We start from the raw sequence: 25,052 nt of genomic DNA, 5'->3' as shown, positions 1-25,052 counted from the left end.
GTGCTTTTATACTACTTATTTAACAAATTAAACACTGCTAAACACTTCACGTACACACTTTTGTTTTCCATTACAATTTAAAATAAGCTTCTACTCTTTATGCTATTATCTTATAGGATATTCTTTACATATATCTGTATATTTTATCATTGCACCTGATCTGTGTTCAGCTTTTGATCAAACGCTGCATGTTTGCTGTTATTTACTGTATTAACTAGTTTAACTGTGTTAATACCCAGCGTGAGCTCATTCTTGCCACCTGCAGGAGAAAACTACGAGCCAGCACGCTGCCACTGAACGAGGAAGGAAGTGGGTCAAAGAGCTTTGACCAAACGTGTTGATCTCATGTCACTGAGAGGCACGATGGACCTAACATGTCTTCAGCTGCTGCTCTGTAAGTACAGCCTGTATCTTTTAATAATCCTGATTTAAAGAACGTCAGCTGAGTTGAAGAACAGTGATGAGTGATTGAAAATTACAGTAACCAAACATCTAGTGATGAAATGAGATTTGAAGTAAGATACTGATCAGAATCAAACAAAAATACAACAAAGTAAAATGTAAATGTTATAGAGTGAAGTGCAATAATTAAAATTATTGTAAGAAGCTGAATTACACATACAAGATCAACGGTATAAATAAGCTATTATAGAACTGAACACTTTGATAGTTAAATTTAAACTTTAATTAATTTTATTTGTTTAAAAAACATAATATTTGTAGTTTTATAGTTGGAAATTTGCTGAATGCTACTTCAAAAACTTCTATTTACACACTACAAAGGCTGGTGAGTGGACATCACGCTCCGCGTATGTTGCAAAATGTCACAGGCTTGATGAAGCTATTACAAATATGATATGTAACCAAAAATTGAGGTTTTAATTCATTTAACTGGTTTAGTACTTTCGCTCGCTGAAATTCTTATCGTGCATTAGAAGTTCATGTTTAAATTTCAAACCTAAACGTCTCCAGTGAACAGCAACAAACCACAGAATTGGCCTTGAAGTTGCAGTATTTTTGGAGGGAACTGTGAATCTATGAAAGATTGTAATTCTGAGTAATGTAATTGATTCTACAAAAATGAGAATTAAACGTGCAAGTTAAAGGTTGTTGATCTAGATCCTAATATGAACAGTAAGTCACAGTTCTGGAAGGTGCCATTGTTCTGGTCACAGCACGTGTTAAATGTAAAGGCGTAATTATTGATAAGACAGTGACATGTTTTAATTCTAAACAGTTTAAAATACATATAGATAGATAGATAGATAGATAGATAGACAGATAGATAGATAGATAGATAGATAGATAGATAGACAGATAGATAGATAGATAGATAGATAGATAGATAGATAGATAGATAGATAGATAGATAGATAGATAGATAGATAGATAGATAGATAGATAGATAGATAGATAGATAGATAGATAGATAGACAGATAGATAAGGTAAGATTAAAAGGTATTATTTGCTTCCAGATTCTCGCTTGGTTTCGTTGACGGCTTGCTCTTTAATAAATTCTTTCTTATTTTCAAGTCAAGTTATTTGTTTCCTACAAAGTTCTCTTTGTCACAGGTAACTTTAAAACTACCTGTAACTTAAAGTACTTACTGTTCTATGTGATTGCAGAAGCACCTAACGTTGGAGTTATCTTGTCTCCTTAGTTTACTGACCTTGCTCTCTGTGTAGTGCTAAATGCTAATCAAGAAATTAGCTGGTGTTCCCTTTGAAAAATTAACAAACAATTTAAAGCACAGTGACTGGATAGTACTAAAAAAGCAGAAGTAATAACAACAGAGGACAAGCTGATGTTGAGTGTAAGGACTAAACACTCCTAGATAACTAAATAACGGATTATGGATAAAGTGGTACATGAATCATATAGAGAATAAATGTATTACTTTATTTTAACAGAGCTTCATTTTGTTGTAGTATTTTCCGTTCATGACATTATTTCTACAGTTTGCTTTGAATGAATTAAATAAAATCATAACCTCAACTCTTTGTCTTTAGTCGTGACCTCAGTGCTGAGCTGGACCACAGACCAAGGTCAGTGAACGTCTTTATGCTATAAAATGGTTTAAAGGGTCAGTCTGCTGATTTTACATATTAGTGTGTTGTAACTGATTCATCCTCTTTGGGCTGTGGGAACGTACTGTACGACGTCCTGTCGGGGGAAAATAAGATGCTATAGTGTTTCAAAACAAATAAACAACTATATTTGCTTAAAACAAAGAGAGAAATAGAGAGAATCTGGAGCCATGTGGAATAAAAAAACTTAACGTGTGAAAGACTAACCCTAACCTAATAATGGTTTTTTAACCAACCATTATTAGGTTAAAAAACCTAATAATGGTTGGGAAGAAGGTCATTAAAGGGAAAGTACACCCCTGTTCAAGCAGTTTTTGACAGTTGCCCTCCCCTTGTGATCTCCTACCCTTTCTATTATAGACCTCTACTAGGGTACCAGTAACCCCCCCAGTGAACCCGATGAGCAGTTAACCTACGGTTGATGATTAGCAGCACTTAGCTGCAGTTTCCCAGTGAACCTTCTGTAACACAGTGGGACATTTGAATACAGGGACACACAGCAACAAGTTTATAGAGAGTTGCACATTTCCAACTATAAATTAAATACGATTTGCTCAAATATAAACTGAATTCCTTCCAGCTTGTCTGACTGTGAGTACCAACAGATCTCAGTTCTTTAAAGATGAGTCTGTGTCTCTGAGCTGTGAGGAGGACGACAGCTCTGCTGGATGGACACTGAGGAGGAACACAACCAAACGACAGATGACTCAGTGTGGAGATGGGTGGGGGAAATCCAATGGTTCTATTTGTAACATGGTCTACATGGAACCCTTGGACAGTGGAGTTTACTGGTGTGAGTCCAGAGAGGGATCAACCAGTAGCATCATCAACATCACTGTCTCTGGTAAGATCAGACTGTGGAGTTAGTGTTGATGAGTCTGTGTGGAAATGGATGAAATGCTGTAGTTTGTCTCTGTGTTGAGGTGGATCAGTGATCCTGCAGAGTCCTGTCCTCCCTGTGATGGAGGGACATGATGTCACTCTGCACTGTCAAACAAAGAGCCCTCCCTCCAAGCTCCCAGCTGATTTCTATAAAGATGGCTCCCTCATCAGGACTGAGCCTACAGGTCACATGACCATCCACCATGTTACCAAGTCTGATGAAGGCCTCTACAAGTGTCACATCAGCAGTCATGGAGAGTCTCCACCCAGCTGGATTAGGGTTATAAACAATTCATCAGGTAATGTTCTTATACTTGTATGGATGTTATCATGTTTCTGCACTAATCAGCAGTGACTGTTCATAATGTTTTTTCCTACATTTTTTAATAATTATTATTATTTATTGTTCATTTTAGAATCAAACACCACACCTGAAACTACCACTTGTGAAAACGCATCTCATCCTCCTCCATCCTCCCTCTCATCTCTTCCTTTTGTGTTGGTGTCCATTGCATCCATCTGTTTTCTGGCTCTACTGGGGTTACTGGTTTTTCTAAAGACACCATGTGTTGTAAGAACATCTAAAGGTGAGACACAGACAGATTTTTGTCCTGTTGATTTTATGTTATATGTTCGTATTACCACACTCAAATCTTCATTACGATTATTATTTTGTAAACTATATTTTGGTTCTTTGCAGCTGAAGATGACACAACATACACAGATGTCAGAGTACTAACAGAAAATCATCAACAGTGGCAAATTAGACAAACCACAGGTAATATTTGTTTTTCTTTCCTTTTATGTTTGCATGTGGGTTTTGTATTGTCATATATAGTGGAAATTCAGTTCTAAACCACTGAAGGTCCAACTGTCTCTCATGGCTAAAGTGATCTAAGAACGCCCCCACGTACGGAGGCAGATGTTTGAAACTGCTCCCCTATTGATGGCAGGGGAAATCTCGTACAATGGCATCAAAGTAGCAGCTGGTAACGCTCATTTTCACACTAAGTTGTTAAAATGTTAGTGAACAATTATGCAGATGAAGCTGAAATTGGTTTGGAATAGGTTTAAGCACTACATTACCTTCAATCAATTAACATTTGGCTTTAAAGTCCTCCTTCCTTTACAAATTCAAGTTCATCACGTGACTTATATGGACCAAACATCTCTTCAGATTATGACCATACAATGAAAGGAACTTAGTTGTGATTAGCCAAAAATCTTGGTTAGGTTTAGACACTAATTAAACATGGTAAGGTTACTAAAAATGTCACTTTCCAGCTGCTTACTTAGCTTCACACAACACTTGTCTAGTGACAAAAATTATATCTGGACTGGTCAAGTTACTGGTAATGATACCATCAATAGAACGTTTTCTTATACTGGACTGAACTCCAGTCTCCTTAGTTCTCTGATTTCTGATTTCTTAGACCATCCATCCACCCCAACGTCCTCCTTTGAGGGTAATAATCACTGGTGGGCATTTTTTGCTGCTGGTACAAATAACCTCAAAATTTGTGGGACTACAAGATTTTTACAGTGAAATATTATTATTTATTTATTACAGTTAAACTGATCCTCGCAGACCACATTTACACTGAAACTTTGATGTTAGAGTACATGTTTGAAGACGTGCTACTTAAAAAAGTTCCTCCATTGTAGTTTGTGAAGTGTCAGATTGTATGATCTGTCTTTGTTGAAGACGTTGTATCCTGTAGCAAATCTGAAACAGTCGACCAACTCTGTGGTCATCTAGTTTAAGTTTCCTATTTTTGTTTATCATCATCAAATCATCACCTCTGCAAACACTGCACTCATCACGCCCTCTGGACAGCCCTAAATCTGGATGTTGAACTGCAAGATAAGATATTTGTGTAGAAAAGAAAACAGGAAGTTGTAGGCCGACGTTTTTGGTGGACTACACTGTTGCCTGTGTACATTTACTGTGTGTGGAGTCTCAACGTTTGTTTGATTTAATGTTTGCGTTAAGTATGAACATGTTACTAGGCAGCAACAATCTAACTAATTGTAATTAAAATTATTCAAAGCTTAATCATCCAAACATTGTTGACCAGATGCAGTTTAGTTGTACAGAACTATATCTTCTTGGGAGACTCGGTTAGCTTCATTTAGTTTCCTCCTAAACTGCCTAACCACAACTGGGGCAGGAACCAAACACTCATACTTTGCATAGAGGCTGTCGGTTTCTATGCACCTATATACCATCTGTATTGTTTGTAGATTATTCTATTGTCCAACCGATATTTGGAGCACCGCAAGCAAAAGGCTACTGACCACATGGACCCAATTTGACGATCCTTCACTTGGGGACATCTTATTCATAAAGAGGGGGCGACGTACACAGTGACCATTAAAGTAAACAAGTGATTTAGAACTCAAAATGACAAAAGGATACGGTGTGAAACAAGTAGTCAGTGGTGAGGTGAAGGTGGTGGGTGCTATGGTAACTACATTACCCGGCTTGTGTGAAAATGGAGGCCCCATAACCCTAACAGGAAGAAGAAGTAAGATAAAGCAGCAGGTTTATTTAAAGAACTAATCTACAGGGCATAAAAACAAGAAGACAAACAGAAAATTACTCCTAATGAGGGACAAACCAATAAATGCATTGACCTAAAGATAAAACTGCAAACCACAGCAATGTGTGGGTTAGCTGATCGGTGTGATGGGTATTGAAGCGTGAGCTAACACAACAGGGAGGCTGAGACCAGTACAAAATAAAACCAGCCGTTTTCACACATGCCCTCCACACAGCGTCTGGAGAATCAGGTCTGACACTGTCCAGACTTGCTTAATAATCCATGTAACTCACAGCAGGAAACAGCACAGGTCAGGTGCGTTCTCACTTTGGGAACTGGCTGGTTTCAGGATGGAGGGGCGGTCTCTGGGTACAGCATGTAGCCCCTCTTCTCTGTTGTGTTGGTTCTGTTGCGTCCATCTGTTTTCTGGCTCTACTGGTGTTACTGGTTTTTCTAAAGACATCATGTGTTCTAAGAACATCTAAAGGTGAGACACAGACAGATGTTGTCCCGTTGATTTTATGTTGTATGTTTGTATTTCCACACTCAAATCTTCATTATGATTATTATTCTGTAAACTACATTTTGGTTCTTTGCAGCTGAATATCACACATCTTACACAGATGTCAGAGTACTAACAGAAAATCATCAACAGCAGCAAATTAGACAAAGCACAGGTAATATTTATATGTTTTTCTTTTCTTTTATGTTTGCATGTGGATTTTGTATTGTCATACTATAGAGTTCAAAATGGAACATTATTTGTTCCGTACAAATAAAGTTCAAAGGCTGATAAAAAACATAAAGACAAAACTGCAAACCACAGTAATGCGTGGGTTAGCTGATCGGTGTGAGGGGAACCAAGCGTGAGTTAGCACAACAGGGAGGCTAAGACCAGAAGCTAAGCCCAGTACAAAATAAAACCAGCTGTTTTTACACACGCCCTCCACACAACGTCTCTAACTCACAGCAGGAAACGGTACAGGTCAGGTGCGTTCTCACTTTGGGAACTGGCCCCTTGTTTTTAGGATGTAGGGGCGGTCGATTCCTGGGTACAGCATGTAGGAGGTATGATCTGGAGTGGAAATGTTGACACTTGATAGGAGATGACTATTAACACAATCCTGAATGTGGAAGAAGAACTCAGATCTTTGACTTTAAAGTACCAATGTAAATACATAAGTACATTCACAGTAGAAATCTTTAAACATCAGTGAGTGAGAGTCTCCTGTGACTGATTCGTGATTCTGACATCATAATCATCATGATTATTATTAATTCTCAGCATTTAAATTATTTAAGCTGCCCGGTTGAACCCCTTCAAACGACACACACGGGGTCAACAGCTGATTCATGAGGGTTTAAGAACTGATTCCACTTTGACTTTTCTGTAAACTTTGTCAGATCATTTTACATCTTTAAGTCTTTAACCTTTGTTCAAACACAGGATGTGTCTTCACACAGCAACACACTGTCTTTTGTATGAGATCCACTGGTTAACCATTGGGTAAATAAGTTGCATTTTATTTTAACACATGTAAAACCACAACAGCAGCTTCTTCCTGTCGATTCTAGTATGCAGCAGTTTGAGGCTCGTGAGGTTTCTCACTTCTGCAGATTGTTCCTTGGCTGATTATGTGCAGCTTACATGTGTTTGTCTGTTTTGCACTTTGTGGTAAAATGTGACAACACTTTTGAGCCCAGTAGGTTTAAGAAACTCTGTGATCATCCAGTCATTAAAAACCTGCTGTCTTTGCTTAATCTCTATATAACACATATTTTCATCACTACTGCTAAAAGTTGCAGCACCTGTAGTGATGAAAGAATTCAGTAAGTAACATACAGACAAATGGTCTCCAAATCAAACCGGATCAAAGGTAACACTGCTCTTCATTTGTGAACGCTCACAGCTCCCCCTGCGACATCAGAAGTTAAGACATAAGGATCCAAACCAAGTACAGTTTAGACTGAAAAAGACCAAACGACTTGACCTAGTTCACACATGCTGTCGTAACATTTAGGTTTCTTGAGGGAAACAGTCTTGGTACTTGAGGAGAGTCAGGTTAGCACACGTTGATCACTTCCTGCTGGTTGTTCTTCTACCTTATCTCATCTGATTCAAACTGTGTGTGTTTGTTCAGATGCTCCAACAACAACAGACACCATCTACTCATCCCTGCAGCCGCACTCCACACCTTCACCCGTCTAACTGGACCTCAGAGCCCTTCACACCAAGTTAAATTCATTTTTATCTTGATTATCATGTTCTCACATCGCTTCAAAGTTTTAGAGAAAAAGAAATAAAGATTATCTTTTATGTCAGTTAATCAAATCACTCTCCTGTGATATTATTCATAGATTTAATGAACTCTAGGAAAATTTTCATGTATTTTGTGGTAAATGTTCTCATTATTTCTACTTTTACTGGTGTTTAATGATCTGGTTTCTTTGCAACATTGAGAGACTTAGGTTTGCTGTTTTTCTTGTGTGGTTCTCAGAGCTACTTACAGACGGAAAAATGCTCTTGTTCCGGTTTAGATGTGGCTAACCGAGTCACACCTGTCTGCTGTGCACGCGAACAGACTAAACTGTAACCGCAGACTATAAACAGCAGAGACGTCTGCGACTGCTGGAACGCTGCACAGAAAAGCATCAGCTGTGTCTGAAGAGATCAACTCTTTAATCTGTGAAACGTTGAAAAGATTTGTGCAGATTCAAGTTTCTTACATCAAGCTGTTGACATTTGAGTTGGAGCTGTGGTGTAAACGTGGGAGTGCTGACGTCAGTTTCAGTTCTCACTGGATAATATCCAGGTCTGAAGTGTCATAAAAACCAGGTGATCTGACTCAGACCAACATCATAGCTACACTTTATATCTGTCCGTAGTGTTTCTGTTGTTAAATTTTAAATCTGTGATGACTTTATTAATGTCTTATAGTCCAAGTAGAATCAACAGTGTCAACACTGGCTGTAAAACCGTGTAACTGAGTCAACTCATTAAAAAACCAAAGATTAATAAGTTAAGTAGCTTCTGTGTTTTTATTTTCCATCCTCCACTGGATCTTATTACGATTACATTATGATATAATACATTTACCCACTACTGTAGGTTTACTTAAGTACCATTTCATGTTACTATGACGGGGCTACATTAACTGATCAGTTCCTCGTTTTCAGATTCAGATCCTTGGTAGAAAATACAACTAACTTTAGTAAAGGTAAATTGGTCGGCTGCTTGTGGTGGAGGGCTTTTTTAACCCAGCTCTGTCGATAACGATCAAAAACTCCGTCTGAGTTTTCACACTTACAGTATGTTAAGCTGCCTACTTCTTCAATAAACAGACTTTGTGGTGAAACCAGTGAAATGTTGAGACACTATACTAAATAAAGCTGGACTATATTCGTGCTTGTGCTGCTCTGCTTCTCTTTTCTGTCTGCACAGTTACAGTTTTAGTAGTTACAACTACACTGAAGCTAATGCGTAGAATCAGTCACTGCTGCCGTTAACCAGACGAAGCCTGTGGACCGAGCTCGTCTTAATGAGGAGAACACTGTCACACAGAACCACAGCGAAGCTGCACAGAAGCTCCACCGGGTCGATCACAACAACACGACCACATCTATATCTCTCTATCTCTCTGTCTGTCACCTTCTCTCTGTCTCTTTCATCAGCTCTCTTGAATGTCACATTGATAGTTTATGCAGCGGCCCACCAGGAAATGCCACCCTGCACATGGTGCTGCTGATTCGCCAGCATGAGAGAAAAAGGCAAAAGTCTATGAGATATAAATGAATTCACTCTAATTATTAATTATTTATTGAATTACTCACTTTATATTTATTAGTGAACAAAGTTGTAAGACTATTATTAGCTTTTGTGATCAGATAACACTTGAAAATTCAGTACACCTTGTATAGTGATGTTGTCTGTTATAAAACCTGTTGATGAAGCAAGTTGTTCTGATGAAGTGACATTTAAAGGGAGAGTTCTGCAGGACACTGAACCTAAACAGGACGTGCACCACACTGGTACAACCACTTTGTGACTGACTGCTACTTTCTCAGTTCCTGAATGTGATTCTGTGATACTGTAAACCTCAGTCTGTGTGTGTGTGTGTGTTTATTTTGTGGTAAACATTTGAATAATGTACAGTATTTTACTGTTGGTAGAGTTATTTGCCACTAAAGTATTAACTATTGTCAGAGTTTGAAATTTGTTATCATCTTGTCTGTGTCCTACACAGATTAAAAGCTTCTTCTGCCACCTGCTGGACAGTGTCTCACTCTTAAACCAAAGAACTAGAATATTCCTATATTCATTTAATCAAGATCACACTGAACCTCGCAGCCTTGTTTCCAAATGACGTTTCATGATTTAACTTGAAGTGAAACATGCAGTAAAACGTCCTGGTTCTGTTAGACTTTTCATCAGCACTCATGGATCACCTTTAGACCAATGAAATTGCTTGATCTGAATTAATTGTTGTATAATTTAGAAATGCTGTTGGCTAATTAAAGAAGTATGGTTGTGTCTGCAGAGTCTATGTCACTCTCCTAGCCGGTCGAGGCAGATGGCCGCCCATGGGTAACTTATGAATAATAACAACTTCAGCCACATGAGAACAGGTCAAATTTTCCATCTGAGTGTTTTGTAAAACCCACAGAACCACACGAGAAAAACATCAAGTGAGACCAAAGTTTATTGATGCTGCAGAGAAACCAGCTCAGTGCTGCAACAACAAGAGCAGAAAAATCCAAATGCATCAATAACATTCTGTGAAAATAACAGCAAAGCTGTTGAGTAATGACATTACTGCAGAGGCCACTGATAACAGTACTGTTTACAGTTGTACTAGTATTAATACAACTAATCCTACTATAGTACTTCATATGAAGATCATAAATATTCAGAATTTCCAAATGTAGAATGGGAGGCAGAGCCTTTAGCTACCAAGCCCCTCTCCTGTGGAACCAGCTCCCAGTTCAGGTTCTGGAGGCAGACACCCTCTCCACATTTAAGACTAGACTTAAAACTTTCCTTTTTTATAAAGCTTATAGTTAGAGATGGATCAGGTGACTCTGAACTATCTCTTAGTTATGCTGAGACTAGTTCAGCTTAGTCTGGGGGACCTCTACTGATACACTGAGCTCCTCTCCTCTCTCCTTTCTCCTCTATCCATTCTAATTCTACCATTTCATGTCATTAACTTTGTGTCTTCTCTCTCCTTTAGTTGTGTTTCCTCCTCTCTGTCTCCCTCTCTCTGTACTTTTCTGCAGGTATCCTCGGCCTGGAGCTGTACATCTCTAGAATCCAGTTCATCTGCCCAATGTTCTTGATGCTTGTTGTTGTCTTTATTGCCTGCTGTTCTTTTGTCTCTTCTCTTTCCACTCACCCCAACCGGTCGAGGCAGATGGCCGTCCACTATGAGCCTGGTTCTGCTGGAGGTTTCTTCCTCTAAAGGGAGTTTTTCCTCTCCACTGTTGCCTAAAGCTTGCTCAAATGGGATTGTTGGGTTTTCTCTATAATTTTTTGTATAAATATTCTCTGTAAGGTCTTAAACCTTAAACACTGTAAAGGTCCTTGAGATGACTTCTGTTGTGCATTGGCGCTCTACAAATAAAACTGAATTGAATTGAAATACTGTACTGTCAATGTTTTCTTTTTTTTTTACGTTAGAAAGGTATTTTCTAAATATCAGCAGATGTTGATGACAGAAACTGACATGTTACTGAAGTATTTATTGAAACAACAAACTGGACAAGTTGACTGTGGTCAACTCTATGTAGAGAAAACACTTTCACACATCGAAGCAGAGCGAACAACAGTGAGAAACCTCAGCAACTACTGGACGAAACTAACAGCTGTGGTTTTACAGGCAACTATTACAAAAACACTACATTATTAATTTTAAGTTTGAGATTTACATCTCCTCTTTAAGCTTTGACACCTATTCTTTCATCGTCATATCTCTTTAAAACTTTTTTTTTTATTTTTTTTAAGCAAAGACTCAAAGCAACACCACCTTTTCCTTACTAACCAATGAGCAGTAACTAGTTTCTTCTTCCTCTTTGGCTGCAGACTCTTGTTCCAATGTTGGACCATGATGTCGACTACTGATCTTCTCTTCTTTGAAGATTATTTCTCTGTTTTTCTTCTTATCACTGAATAAAACTCTGGAAAATAAAGCACACAAAGGACTAAATTACTGCGAGTAACTAATACCAGTACTGCTAGTATAGCTATTTTTACTGTGGTAATCAGAATGTAGGTAGTAATATTCTGAACAAACAATCAACAATAACATGCTAGTACTTTCAGTCGTAGACAGATCAGACAACAGACAGTTTAATTTTAACAAATGCAGCAGAAAGTGCATCAGGATTTGAGTAATGTTAAAGGTTAACTTAGCCATTTGTCTCCCTCTCTCTGGGAAAATGATTTGACCTAGTTACATTGCTTGTTTTGTTTCCCGTTTCCAGTTCCTTTATTTTTGCTGTAGACTGAAAACATTTGTGTTGACGTCCAAGGATGAATATGAGCAGGACATCTATAGACCTGTCAGTATTTACCACAGGGTACAAAACAACATTTGACACATTACCTGTACTTGACTGTTGTAGACTTGTCATTTTCATGTCACCATCTGCGACGTGATCGTTATCTTTAATATGAATCACAATACTGTCAGTAAATGAGTCTGTTTCATTTAATTAAACCATAAACATCTAATTTATCTATTAATAAGCTACTAAACTTTACAATAAGTAAATCATGTTTATATATGATATTGAGAAAATCAGGTTCTGAGATCTCTGCCTCACCTTTACAAATCCCCCACACACATTTTCTCGCCACCAGAACCAGGAACAGTAGCAGAACCAGTAACCCCCGCAGAACCAGGAACACTAGCAGAACCAGAACACATAGAAATGCAACATGTGCCGACACAAACGGAAGACGCGAGGAACATGTAAATTCAATTAGGGTTCTCTAAAAGGAACAATGAAGGAATATTAAAACCACTTACAATAAAAGAAAAAAAATATTTTATTGTTTAGGTTCAAACTTAATTTTCATTTCGTTTTTTGGATCATCTGCAACAAAAACATTACCTGAAGACGTGTCTTCACCCTCCTGACCTGTGACAGAGATCCAGCTGGGTGGAGACTCTCCATGACTGCTGATGTGACACTTGTAGAGGCCTTCATCAGACTTGGTAACATGCTGGATGGTCATGTGACCTGTAGGCTCAGTCCTGATGAGGGAGCCATCTTTATAGAAATCAGCTGGGAGCTTGGAGGGAGGGCTCTTTGTTTGACAGTGCAGAGTGACATCATGTCCCTCCATCACAGGGAGGACAGGACTCTGCAGGATCACTGATCCACCTCAACACAGAGACAAACTACAGCATTTCATCCATTTCCACACAGACTCATCAACACTAACTCCACAGTCTGATCTTACCAGAGACAGTGATGTTGATGATGCTACTGGTTGATCCCTCTCTGGACTCACACCAGTAAACTCCACTGTCCAGTGGATCCATGTAGACCATGTTACAAATAGAACCAGCTGGTTCTCCCCACCCATCTCCACACTGAGTCATCTGTTGTCTGGTTGTGTTCCTCCTCAGTGTCCATCCAGCAGAGCTGTCGTCCTCCTCACAGCTCAGAGACACAGACTCATCTTTAAAGAACTGAGATCTGTTGGGACTCACAGTCAGACGAACTGTGGGGAATCATAACGGAACAACACAAAACTCAGTGGACATGTAACACAACACACACGACTGAACTTTTTAATGGGCAGAACAGAAAATGATTAGTGGCTGATGTAGGAAACGAACCTTTCAGCTTATATGTGTCAGATATCAACACAACCTGAACCAATTTATTACACTAAATAACTAATTTTAGAAATAGGCTTCAGTCAAAAAGGGCTGTAGTGCCTCTTTAATGGTTTTGTGCTGAATAGTTATTAAGTTTATTGTCTAGTTTGCATGTTCAGTTGTGAAGGTGTGACCATGAAATGTATGTTTCTTATCCTGCCTGTAGATATGATTACATGTGTTATAGTCAAACACCTTTCTAACTCCACAACTGTAGAGTGACTCTTTACAGCATGAAGACGTTCACTGACCTTGGTTCATTGTGCAGCTCAGCAGTGAGATAACAACTAAAGACAAATGAGAGTTATTTCATAATTAAGTTGTTACCATCGACATCTCTCTGGTTTCACGTTGATTTACACTTTTTAACAACAAACAGTTTCACAGATAAAACCTGGTTTAGTCATGTAGACAGTTATTGTTTGATCAGTCTCACAGGATTCACCTAACTCACCCACCTGACAACGTACACATGACTACTACGTAGGACGCTGTCGACTACACATAGATATTTATGTGTAAATGCCAAATGTTTTACTCATGAACCTAAATACAAACATCTTCACACAGGAAAAACTAAATCGACTGAAACCTTAGGAATAATAAAATTAGGTGAGACAAATAATCAATAAAAGCTTAATATAAAATATATAATTAACAGGATTATTCCAGTGATACAGGTTGGACTTACAGAGCAGCAGATGAAGACATGTTCGGGCCATCGTACCACTTGGTGATGTGAGATCAACACTTTTGGTCAAAGCAGTTTGACCCACTTCCTTCCTACAGTACTTCAGCGGCAGCGTGTTGGTTTGTTGTTTTCACCTGTAGATGGCGGGAAGGAGCTGACTGAGTACACAAAGTTAAACCATCTGTTAAAGTATTTAATTCAGTCAATGATTAAATAGGCAGCTTTTAAACAGGCAGACTCGTCTCATGTCCAAAGAACAAGAAACTGGCCTTCAAGGACAAGAACGTTTGTCCATGTCACACAGACGAGACTATGAACAAACTGAACATAGTAGATTAATAATGGACTTGTATTTAAATTATTACCTCCTTTAAAGTCAATGTGTAAGAATCATGATTACAGTTTTTCTCAGTCGCTTTAGTACAATTCTCAGATCAGAATTGAAGTTTGCAAATATGTGTGTGCATTTCTCAAACCAATTTGTACAAACAGCAAAACACTATGGATTTCTTGCAAAAGCCTGTAACTTGCTCAAAATCTTTAGTTCATCTCTCAAAACTAAGTCTTTATGTCAGTGAACATGTCAGTGCCATCAGAATGTCAAGTCCTTGTGTCATTGTCTACGAACAAGACAGTCAAATGACTTAGTCATGTTGTCAATATAACTGTACTTTAGAGGGAGGTTCTGATGTAAACTATGGCTAAAGTTCTGATGACAATTATTGTAAAATGTAAGTTACACCTTTTTGTTTGATTGCAAGAGACTGGACAAGATTCACATTTACACTTTTATTGTTTATACTGTAATTTGTTGACAGACCATGTCATACCAACATAGAAAAAACCCACTGCAAACAGTAACACAAAGGGAAAAAAAAGATAGGACAATATTCTGTACAACAGTACAGGCAGTGCAGTAGGAATTGGTGTGGTCTTCCTACACCTCTTGTCGTTCCTGTATGTTAGGCCACAAATTCTCATCCACATCACAGCGAATATCCTCTCTTGCAATGCAGCGTGGAAAGAATATTTTAGAGTGTCTTATCCAGCCTCTGCAGGCGTCTGCTGTGATGTCATCACACGTTGCATCCATGGCAGCCAGGAGGGTCATTTGTGTATGTGGCTGGCGATCAGAAACTTTCCATCTCCATGCTGAGAAAAATTCCTCAATAGGGTTAAGGAATGGAGAGTAGGGTGAAATGAACTCCATCCGCATCCTGTTGTGGGCTGCAAACCATTGCCTGATGATGTTGGAGTGATGAAAACTCACATTGTCCCAAACTATCACATACGTTGGCAGGTGATCTCCACTCTGACCCCTCTCTTCTTCAGGGATGAGATCTCTGTAGAGAGTTTCTAGAAAGGTTATAAGATGTCCTGTGTTTTATGGACCTATTATGGGAATATGAGTAAGCACACCATTGTCACAGATGGCAGCACCCATGGTTATGTTCCCGCCCCGTTGGCCTGGCACATCAACTGTAGCCCTGTGGCCGATGATATTTCGGCCACGCCTTCTACATTTTGTTAGGTTGAAGCCAGTCTCATCCATGTAGATGAAGCTGTGCGGCTGTTCACTTGCTTCCAGTTCCATCATACGCTATATACAGAAGACACAAAATGAGTTTTATGAATTACAAGAATTTTCATTTTCAATTCTCCCAACATTTGACTGCACCCTTCTACCAGCCTCAGCCATTGTGAGCCCATGGTTGACAACATGGTCTACAAGTGTGGCTCTTATCTCATCAGGAACACGTACATGTCTTCGGCCTCTTCCTCGGTTTTGCCTCCTAACTCCTTCACCACACAGCCTCACTCCTCTTCCTCTTCTTCTTCTCTCTGGCTGTTGACCCCGTCCAATTCCTTGTCCTTCCATTGTCAGACACAGAACATTGTGTTGTGCTTCAGCCATATACAGTATATACTTGCCCATTGATTGTCAGTGAGATGCACCTTTTTTAGAGGAAGTCAAGTCACCTGAGAGCAATTTACCAATTCAGGACAGATTTAGAAAAAGACACATAATGGAGATGTATAGAAATATGTTTGGCACATCATGACAACTTGGTCAACCATTTTGCAGTTAATGACTTATACGATGAACTAATGACTAGGTGTTTTGAGGAGTAAGACTATTGCACAGTGAACTATATAAAACATTTTGATCAACATGACATAAACAATTGATAATGTAGCAAAGAGCAGAGAATTGTACATAATCATTTGCATGGATGAACCAAAGCAATTGCAACTTGTTCAAAGAAGTGAGAAACTGCTTATATGATGTGCACAAGTGACATCATGATGTGAAGATTGAACAAATAGTTTTGAGAATTTCATTCTGATCTGAGAATTGTACTAAAGCGACTGAGAAAAACTGTAAAAAAGCAGCAGATGACGCTGACTTCACCTCCTCAGTTGAAGCCAGCGTCACACTGACATCTAGTGGTTTTAAACAACAACAACAACCTTCAGCAGAATTCATTAGAAACCCACAAGTCAGTAGTTAAACAGTGACAAACCATCACAAAAAATAAGTTTTAATCCTCATCGCTCCAGAACCAGGGACGGAGCACATGAGTCCAGATTTAGTCTTAAAACTGAACATTTCCAAACAGGAAGACAGATTCTGATTTAAGCAGCACAGGGTTCAACACCTGTACTTCTTTTTATCTGGTAGTCTGTGAATCTTTTTTGGAATGGACTATGGACACATTGTGATCATTTATGTGGTTTGAACTTTGACCTGAGTTTAAACAGCATGTGTTCCCACACAAAGAACGGGGCCCAGATGTTGCTTGAATCCTCACAGAGAGACACTAGTGACCAGGAAACTGAGTCTTTAGCTCATAGGAGGGGTTTTGAGCTGCATGTTTTCAGGACAGGTTGGATAGGTGTGGTTTTAGAGGCTGGAGAGAAAACACCCAGCTGCAGAGATTGACTACGAGTCAGAGCAGTGTTGATCCAGACTCAGAGCTGAGCAGAGGACACAGAGAGATGAGTGATCAGAGCTTGTTCATCATTCAGAAAACCAATCTACCTGTAATGGAGACAGTGGGAGCTCCTCACCAACCACCTCATGTACCATCAGAAGTTTGAAGCAAATAGAAACTGTCACTGTTTTACCTCAGGGCAACTTGTTAAAGTGAGTATTGACGTGTGTTTCTAAACAGGATTTTAATGCTAACACTAGACATCATCACAGACAACACTTTGTCAGATGGTTGTGTTGTTGTGTAATTTATTCTTTTGATTAATTTTTGTAAAACTAAAACAAACTGAGTTAAACTGGTGGTTTGATGTTTTCCAATGAAGATCTAATGGCTGATTTGTATTTTTATTTCTATACACTCTGTGTGTTTGTACCGTAACTAAATGACGACCATAAAACTGACAGACGTATAATTCACGTACTAAGCTGTTAGTTGTGCAGCAGGTTTGAATGATCCAGTGTTACATGACCCACCCCCCGCCCACAAACACGCCTTGTTGGTATCTAGGAATGTAAGAATACTGTAGTTGGTCCAGATTCTAAACAGGAGATTAGTGTCTTCTACAGAAGGAGAAACACCAGATCATAGTTTGATATGAAGTCAGTTGTACATAAATGTATTTGAATAAAGACCATAAATATCATGTTTCTGTAGATCTGTTGTGAATCCATGATAATAAGATAGTTAGTAAGATTAATGGATACAAAAAACAGCCCCCCTGATGTAGATGTAGAGCTATGGACTTTAATTTCTGTAATTATTTTACATATTCCTCATGGTTTCCTCTTCCACAGTGTTGTGTTGTCTTTGATCATGTGACTTGGCACCATCCCTCAGTTTGGGTGTGGTTATAGAAACAGAAATATTCTTTACTGACTGAGAAGGACTGAGGCCTGTTAGTGATGATTAATATCTAAAACATCCAAAGAATGTAAACAGTTGTAATTAGATCTAAACAACAACAGAGACAGATCACAACATGTCAGTTTATCAGAGACTCTCACTCTGCTGTTTATTCTCCTGTTTCCTGCTCAGAGGTTCATCTGAAGGTGAGTTGAAGGGACGACGATGAGTCCTGTTCCGACTTGATCTTCTTCTTCTTCTTGTACAGGTTGTGCGGGTTCTCGCTAAGAGCAGCTTCAAGTCTCGACATATAAAATGTTTTCTAAGTTTTTTCCGCTCAAACTCGTTTTTTTTGTTCCCACTAAGAACAAAGTCTGGAGGCACTTCCGTGTTTTTGTCTCCGGGCTGCAGCGTAATAGCGCAGTGAAGAGCTGAGTCAGGTCCCTTCTCTACAGAATCCAGTTTATTCTAACAACTGGTTGGATTAAATTAATCCAGGACGACTCTAAAGTAAAGTATTTAACACAGAGTGACTGTGTGTACGAGGCATCTGCCTGAACCGGTTCCATCCAAACAGGAACAAATGCGCAGAGAATCGACACAAACAGAGCGCGTTCAAAACCACTTCTGTGTCCTTATATTATAAATAAAACCAGTTAATGAATCATTATATTATAAATAAAACCTGTTAATGAATCCTTAGATTATAAATAAAATCTATAAATGAATCATTATATTATAAATAAAACCTATTAATGAATCCTTATATTATAAATAAAACCTGTTAATGAATCCTTATATTAGAAATAAAACCTGTTAATGAGTCCTTATATTATAAATAAAATCTGTTAATGAATCCTTATATTATAAATAAAACCTGTTAATGAATCCTTATATTATAAATAAAACATATAAATGAATCCTTATATTATAAATAAAACCTGTTAATGAATCCTTATATTATAAATAAAACCTGTTAATGAATCCTTATATTATAAATAAAACCTATTAATGAATCCTTATATTATAAATAAAACATATAAATGAATCCTTATATTATAAATAAAACCTGTTAATGAATCCTTATATTATAAATAAAACCTGTTAATGAATCCTTATATTATAAATAAAACCTATTAATGAATCCTTATATTATAAATAAAACATATAAATGAATCATTATATTATAAATAAAACCTATTAATGAATCCTTATATTATAAATAAAACATATAAATGAATCCTTATATTATAAATAAAACCTGTTAATGAATCCTTATATTATAAATAAAACCTGTTAATGAATCCTTATATTATAAATAAAACCTGTTAATGAATCCTTATATTATAAATAAAACCTGTTAATGAATCCTTATATTATAAATAAAACCTATTAATGAATCCTTATATTATAAATAAAACCTATTAATGAATCCTTATATTATAAATAAAACCTGTTAATGAATCCTTATGTTATAAATAAACCCTGTTAATGAATCCTTAGATTATAAATAAAACCAGTTAATGAATCCTTATATTATAAATAAAACCAGTTAATGAATCCTTATATTATAAATAAAACCTGTTAATGAATCCTTATATTATAAATAAAACATATAAATGAATCCTTATATTATAAATAAAACCTATTAATGAATCATTATATTATAAATAAAATCTATTAATGAATCTTATATTATAAATAAAACCTGTTAATGAATCCTTATATTATAAATAAAACCTGTTAATGAATCCTTATATTATAAATAAAACCTGTTAATGAATCCTTATATTATAAATAAAACCTGTTAATGAATCCTTATATTATAAATAAAACCTGTTAATGAATCCTTATATTATAAATAAAACCTATTAATGAATCATTATATTATAAATAAAACCTGTTAATGAATCCTTATATTATAAATAAAACCTGTTAATGAATCCTTATATTATAAATAAAACCTATTAATGAATCCTTATATTATAAATAAAACCTATTAATGAATCCTTATATTATAAATAAAACCTGTGAATGAATCCTTATATTATAAATAAAACCTATTAATGAATCATTATATTATAAATAAAACCTGTTAATGAATCCTTATATTATAAATAAAACCTGTTAATGAATCCTTATATTATAAATAAAACCTATTAATGAATCATTATATTATAAATAAAACCTATTAATTCAATAGTTTTGAGTTATCCTATGCTCGTGGCTACAGCAGCAGTGTGTAAATGAATCAGTGGTTCCTTATAGACCTTTACTGTAACACATCAGTAGCTTTACATTTAGGAAACAATGATTTAAAATACGTTTACAAGAATTAAAACCAAAAAACAAAACATAAACTGCGTTATTTTCCTCTGAAATGTGATATTTTTATCACAGCAGTAAGAACACTTTAGTTTTCTGTCATAACTCTAATGTACAGTAGGGTGGAGCTGGTTCTGTTCTGGGGGTGGAGCTGGACCTCTACATGCTGTAGCTGAGAGGAGGATGCTGTCTAAACTCCTCTCAATCCTGGACAATCCCTCCAACCCACTGCACCAGGGGGGTCAAACGTACGGCCCGCGGGCAGGAACCGACCCGCCAAGGGGTTCAGTTCGGCCTGCGGGATAAATCTGAAAGTGAAAAAATCCAAGAGACATGAACTAGAATTTCTAAAAATTAAACAATTCCTAAAGTGTCTGCTAGGGGCGCTGGTGGTGTTTTAGACACGGAGTAGCTGGAAGAAGAAGACCAGATAGAGCTAATATTCAGTTATTACTGTCATATATCTACTTACTTTTTTACTCCGCCCTCGTTAGCCACAATGTCTTTGTCAAAAAGGAGAAACTAGAACACAGAGTTCAGAGTTTTCCAAGAAAAATGGGACGCTTCCTGTTTATTCACAGAGGTGAAAGGAAAACCTGTGTGCTTGGTGTGTATGCAACACGTGTCGGTGTTCAAGGAATATAACATATAATATATTATAATATTTAATACGGCGCCACTATGAGACTCATGGAGAAAATTAAACAGCCTGCAAAGACAACTGAGAAGGTGTTAGTCATCAGCTTCACTACAAAAGAGTTTGGTCGTAAAGTTTATGTGTGTTCCATGTATAAATCTTATATTTACAGGTGGTTACTTTCTTTTATATACATTTAAAATGGCCACTCCTCAGGTTTGTAAGATGTGGGGAGTCATTCTAAGTTTTGAGAATTAATACACATGAGGAAACTAGAGTAATAATAATTGCTAAATCTTGTTAAATTGATTTAATGTTAAAGTGCAATAGGCTACCATATTTTTTAAATCTAAATACCTGTGACTTTTATGTTTTGTGCCTTGTGTTCAATCACTGTGATCAGTTTTAATGCACACAAGTAAATGATGAACTGAAATTGCAAGTTTTTCTTGAGAAATCTGACTTTCTTCATAATATGTTTTGTTAAAGGATATTTCAATAAATAAATAAATAAATGTACATATATCTTAATTTATAGCTATAATGAACTATGATGATGAGCTACAGTGGCAAGAAAAACTGTGTAAACTTTGGAATTTCATGGTTTTCTACATTAATTGGTCATAAAATGTGCTCTGATCTTCATCTAACTCACAACAGTAGAAAAACACAGTCTGCTGAAAATAATAGTCCACAAACATTATATGTTTCATTTTTATTGAACATAACATGTAAACATTCACAGTGCAGGGTGGAAAAAGTATGTGAACCTTTGGACTTAATAACTGGTTGAACCTCCTCTGGCAGCAATAACCTCAACCAAACATTTCCTGTAGTTGCAGATCAGACCTGCACAACGATCTGGAGTCATTTTGGACCACTCCTCTTCACATTTTTCACTGTTTCAGTGTTGGAATATTCTTGGGATGTCTGGTGTGAATGGCTCTCTTAAGGTCATACCACAGCATTTCAATCGGGTTGAGGTCAGGACTCTGACTGGGCCACTCCAGAAGGTGTATTTTGTTCTGTTGAAGTTATTCTTTTGTTGAATTACTTGTATGCTTTGGATCATTGTCCTGTTGTATCACCCATCCTCTGTGGAGCTTCAGTTGGTGACAGATGGTCTTACGTTTTCCTCCAAAATGTCTTGATAAACTCTGGAATTCATTTTTCCATCAATGACAACAATCCGTCCAGGCCCTGAGGCAGCAAAGCAGCCCCAAACCATGATGCTCCCTCCGCCATGTTTTGCAGTGGGGATGAAGTTTTGATGTTGGTGTGCTGTGCCTTTTTTTCTCCACACATAGTGTTGTGTTTTTTCCAAACAACTCAGTTTTGGTTTCATCTGTCCACAGAATATTTTGCCAGTAGTGCTGTGGAACATCCAGGTGCTCTTTTGCAAACTTCAAACATGCTGCAACATTTTTTTCAATGCCTTCCTCCTTGGTGTCCTCCCATGTACTCCATTCTTGTTTGATGTTTTCCTTATTGTAGATGTGTCAACAAAAATGTTAGCATGTGCCAGAGATTTCTGTAAGTCTTTAGCCGACACTCTAGGATTCTTCTTTACTTCATTCAGCATTCTGTGCTGTGCTCTTGCAGTGCTTCTTGAAACCAGTAAACCCAAAACTGGTGTGTTTTTTTAAAGGACAGGACAGCTTTCAGCAAAACCTCCTAGGTCATTAGGCTAGGGGTTCACATACTTTTTCCACCCTGCACTGTGAATGTTTGCATGTTATGTTCAATAAAAATGAAACATATAATGTTTGTGGACTATTATTTTCAGCAGACTGTGTTTTTCTATTGATGCGACTTAGATGAAGATCAGAGAACATTTTATGACAAATTAGTGCAGAAAACCATGAAATTCCAAAAGTGCCACTGTAGGCTTGACATCAAATTGTATGCGGCCCCTGAACTAAAAAGAGTTTGACACCCCTGCACTACACGGTGTGTTGGCTGGACAGAGGAGCACAGTCAGCCAAAGACTTATTAACATTAACCACAGGAGATCCTTTCTACCTGTGACCATCAATCTGTACAATTCCTCCCCCTCCTGTAAGGTGTGGGGGAAGTGAAACTGTCATATACTTGCTGTGAATCTATATATTTTGACCCAATCTATTTTACATATTCTGTATTTATATTGAGTTTTTCTGTATTGATGTTATTGTGTATTTGTTGTTGTTGGATCTTTCCTGGTTGTGGTTCCTTTTCTTTCTGTCACAGTCACATTTGACTGAAACATTCAAATCAAATGTTGAACATTTACAGATGAATACATTTAGGATAGATAAATATTTACTTAATTGGACTTTTCCTCACAAATGAGTTTTAAATCCAAACAGAGGAACAAGCCCTGGAGTTGGAGCTTCACCTGTTGAAAAAATGCTTCCCAGTGGCGTCTAAATATATTTCAGTGTTTGGACAGTGGGGTCAGACTTCTGCATTATTTAGTAGAGTTCCCTGTTTCTGTCTTTCTTTTAGATATCTCACTTCTTTTGTCTCTCTTATATTATCCCCACCCATCCCCTGGCCCCTGGTAGAACTGTTTGAGATAGACAGCTCTTAACTTCTGCTTCCTCATTAGTTTCTGTTTTTTTCCCTTTTGTGATTCAGACGTCAAAGGAAAACCTGGAGCTGACGTCACTCTTCAGTGTAAAAGTCCCAGAGATGATCAAATTTTACTGTTGAGGTGGAGTCGACCTGACCTGGGATCAAATGAATATGTCATCTACTTCAGACAGAACCGCTTAAATGAAGACTATCAACATGAACGTTTTCGCGGTCGAGTGAAGCTGAAAGACCCAAATATGAAGGACGGAGACTTTTCTGTGATTCTGAAGAACGTCACCGTCAGAGATACTGGAACATATGAGTGTAGCGTTGGATATGGAGGAAACCCTGAGCTCATCAACACCATCAACCTGACAGTTGAACCAGGTGAGTTAGTGTGTGTGTGTGTGTGTGTGTGTGTGTGTGTGTGTGTGTGTGTGTGTGTGTGTGTGTGTGTGTGTGTGTGTGTGTGTGTGTGTGTGTGTGTGTGTGTGTGGATCAGAGTTGAAGCTGCTTCCTGGTTGTTGATGTGAGAGTGAAACATCACAGATCAGATGTTGGTGTTGATGAGACTTTGTAGAAAACAGCTGGTATGAGTGATGGGATCAAAGTGCAGTAGATAATGTCTGACAGGAGTTTGAAGAGGAAATGGATTCTGTTGTGTTCTTCACTCATCACCTACCTGACACCTGCTGACTCACTGCTGCTTCTCATCTGCAGGTGATGCAGCTGAAAAACCTGGAAATGAAGGCGACAGAGATGAAGGAAGCAAGGATGAAGGAGACAGAGGAAACACGGCCGTAATTGTTGTAGTTGTACTTGTTTTGTTGCTTGTCGTCGTTGGTATTGTTGGATTTTGGTTCTATAAAAAACGAAGAGCATCCGAGCAGCATTCATACCAACAGCCTCCTGCAAAGTGAACATCACTAACTCTGAAGCGACTGAACCGCTGAAGATAAAATGGATTCAGTTGTTTTCTTCACTCATCACTTACCTGACACCTGCTATGTAAGTACAATGATTAAATGCTTCATATCACCATATAATTGAGATGTGGAGCTGTTTTGGAATCTGATATTTCTCTTTCTGCTTCACTGAACAAAAAAACCCCAAAAAAACACTGACTAATGTCATATTGAAGATTTGACCAGTACATTTCACTAATTTACTTTCAAAACACTAAATCATTTCAACACAGTTGCTTTTTATTTGTTCAGTGTTTTAGAAACTCACTAACCTCAATCAGTCTGTTACATGATGACACACTAAGAACCACTAACATATTTGTAATTTTAATTTGTGCAGTACATTAACGTGTAACATTGAGCTACTTAATGGGGATAATATGTGATGGTTGTTACTGCGGGTGTCTTCTCACTCTGTGCATTTAGTGCTTTAACCTTAAAAGAATCCTGCACTTACGTATATCATACAGTATGAAACTGAAGCAGCTCTTTCTGAAGTACTTAACTAACGTTTGTCTTCTCTGTTTAGATATTTGCTGATAATTCTAAATTGAATGTGCCTCAGTTTTCCAGTTTAACCTTTTCTAGTTTGTTTTGTTTGGCTTCTGTTGTTTTCTGGTGCTTTTTAAGAGCAAA

General features: G+C 37.5%; 3 protein-coding genes across 4 annotated transcripts; 2 read left to right on the top strand and 1 right to left on the bottom strand.

The window, feature by feature from the left end:
- Positions 1-291: 291 nt before the first annotated feature.
- Positions 292-7,841, top strand: LOC113168365 (low affinity immunoglobulin gamma Fc region receptor II-like). The gene is made up of 8 exons (XM_033326675.1): positions 292-394; positions 2,012-2,047; positions 2,670-2,933; positions 3,013-3,270; positions 3,388-3,558; positions 3,672-3,749; positions 6,114-6,191; positions 7,656-7,841. Exons 1-8 carry the CDS (start codon positions 346-348, stop codon positions 7,721-7,723), a joined length of 1,002 nt encoding a protein of 333 aa, XP_033182566.1. The 5' UTR covers positions 292-345; the 3' UTR covers positions 7,724-7,841.
- Positions 7,842-11,144: 3,303 nt separating this feature from the next.
- On the bottom strand, positions 11,145-14,201 carry LOC113168394 (Fc receptor-like protein 5). The gene is made up of 7 exons (XM_026369434.2): positions 14,095-14,201; positions 13,655-13,690; positions 12,980-13,243; positions 12,628-12,900; positions 12,337-12,420; positions 12,117-12,176; positions 11,145-11,688 (listed from the first exon to the last, which is right to left on the bottom strand). Exons 1-7 carry the CDS (start codon positions 14,123-14,125, stop codon positions 11,651-11,653), a joined length of 786 nt encoding a protein of 261 aa, XP_026225219.1. The 5' UTR covers positions 14,126-14,201; the 3' UTR covers positions 11,145-11,650.
- A 2,839-nt stretch (positions 14,202-17,040) lies between these two features.
- Positions 17,041-24,558, top strand: LOC113155743 (programmed cell death 1 ligand 1-like). Of its 2 annotated transcripts, none has more exons than XR_004463477.1 (3): positions 17,041-17,242; positions 23,515-23,838; positions 24,172-24,558. XR_004463477.1 is itself a non-coding variant. In XM_026350446.2 (3 exons), exons 1-3 carry the CDS (start codon positions 18,070-18,072, stop codon positions 24,369-24,371), a joined length of 594 nt encoding a protein of 197 aa, XP_026206231.2. In that variant the 5' UTR covers positions 17,921-18,069; the 3' UTR covers positions 24,372-24,558. The 2 variants fall into 2 exon arrangements, 1 of the variants encoding a protein (XP_026206231.2); XM_026350446.2 differs by lacking the exon at positions 17,041-17,242 and adding an exon at positions 17,921-18,139.
- The last annotated feature ends 494 nt before the right edge of the window (positions 24,559-25,052 follow it).

This window comes from Anabas testudineus, chromosome 18, assembly GCF_900324465.2.
Source record: "Anabas testudineus chromosome 18, fAnaTes1.2, whole genome shotgun sequence".
Taxonomy (NCBI): Eukaryota; Metazoa; Chordata; class Actinopteri; order Anabantiformes; family Anabantidae; genus Anabas; species Anabas testudineus.
This window is presented reverse-complemented; position numbering and strand designations above follow the sequence as displayed.

Bases quoted from the DNA above. Each gene is read 5' to 3' on its own strand.
- LOC113168365 (XM_033326675.1), top strand. From the start codon at position 346: ATGTCACTGAGAGGCACGATGGACCTAACATGTCTTCAGCTGCTGCTC. The intron at 395-2,011 runs GTAAGTACAGCC...CTTTGTCTTTAG, and splicing joins ATGTCTTCAGCTGCTGCTCT to TCGTGACCTCAGTGCTGAGC. The intron at 6,192-7,655 runs GTAATATTTATA...GTGTTTGTTCAG, and splicing joins GCAAATTAGACAAAGCACAG to ATGCTCCAACAACAACAGAC.
- LOC113168394 (XM_026369434.2), bottom strand. From the start codon at position 14,125: ATGGCCCGAACATGTCTTCATCTGCTGCTCT. The intron at 13,691-14,094 runs GTAAGTCCAACC...ATTTGTCTTTAG, and splicing joins ATGTCTTCATCTGCTGCTCT to TTGTTATCTCACTGCTGAGC. The intron at 12,901-12,979 runs GTAAGATCAGAC...CTCTGTGTTGAG, and splicing joins CATCAACATCACTGTCTCTG to GTGGATCAGTGATCCTGCAG.
- LOC113155743 (XM_026350446.2), top strand. From the start codon at position 18,070: ATGTCAGTTTATCAGAGACTCTCACTCTGCTGTTTATTCTCCTGTTTC. The intron at 18,140-23,514 runs GTGAGTTGAAGG...TTTGTGATTCAG, and splicing joins GCTCAGAGGTTCATCTGAAG to ACGTCAAAGGAAAACCTGGA. The intron at 23,839-24,171 runs GTGAGTTAGTGT...TCTCATCTGCAG, and splicing joins CAACCTGACAGTTGAACCAG to GTGATGCAGCTGAAAAACCT.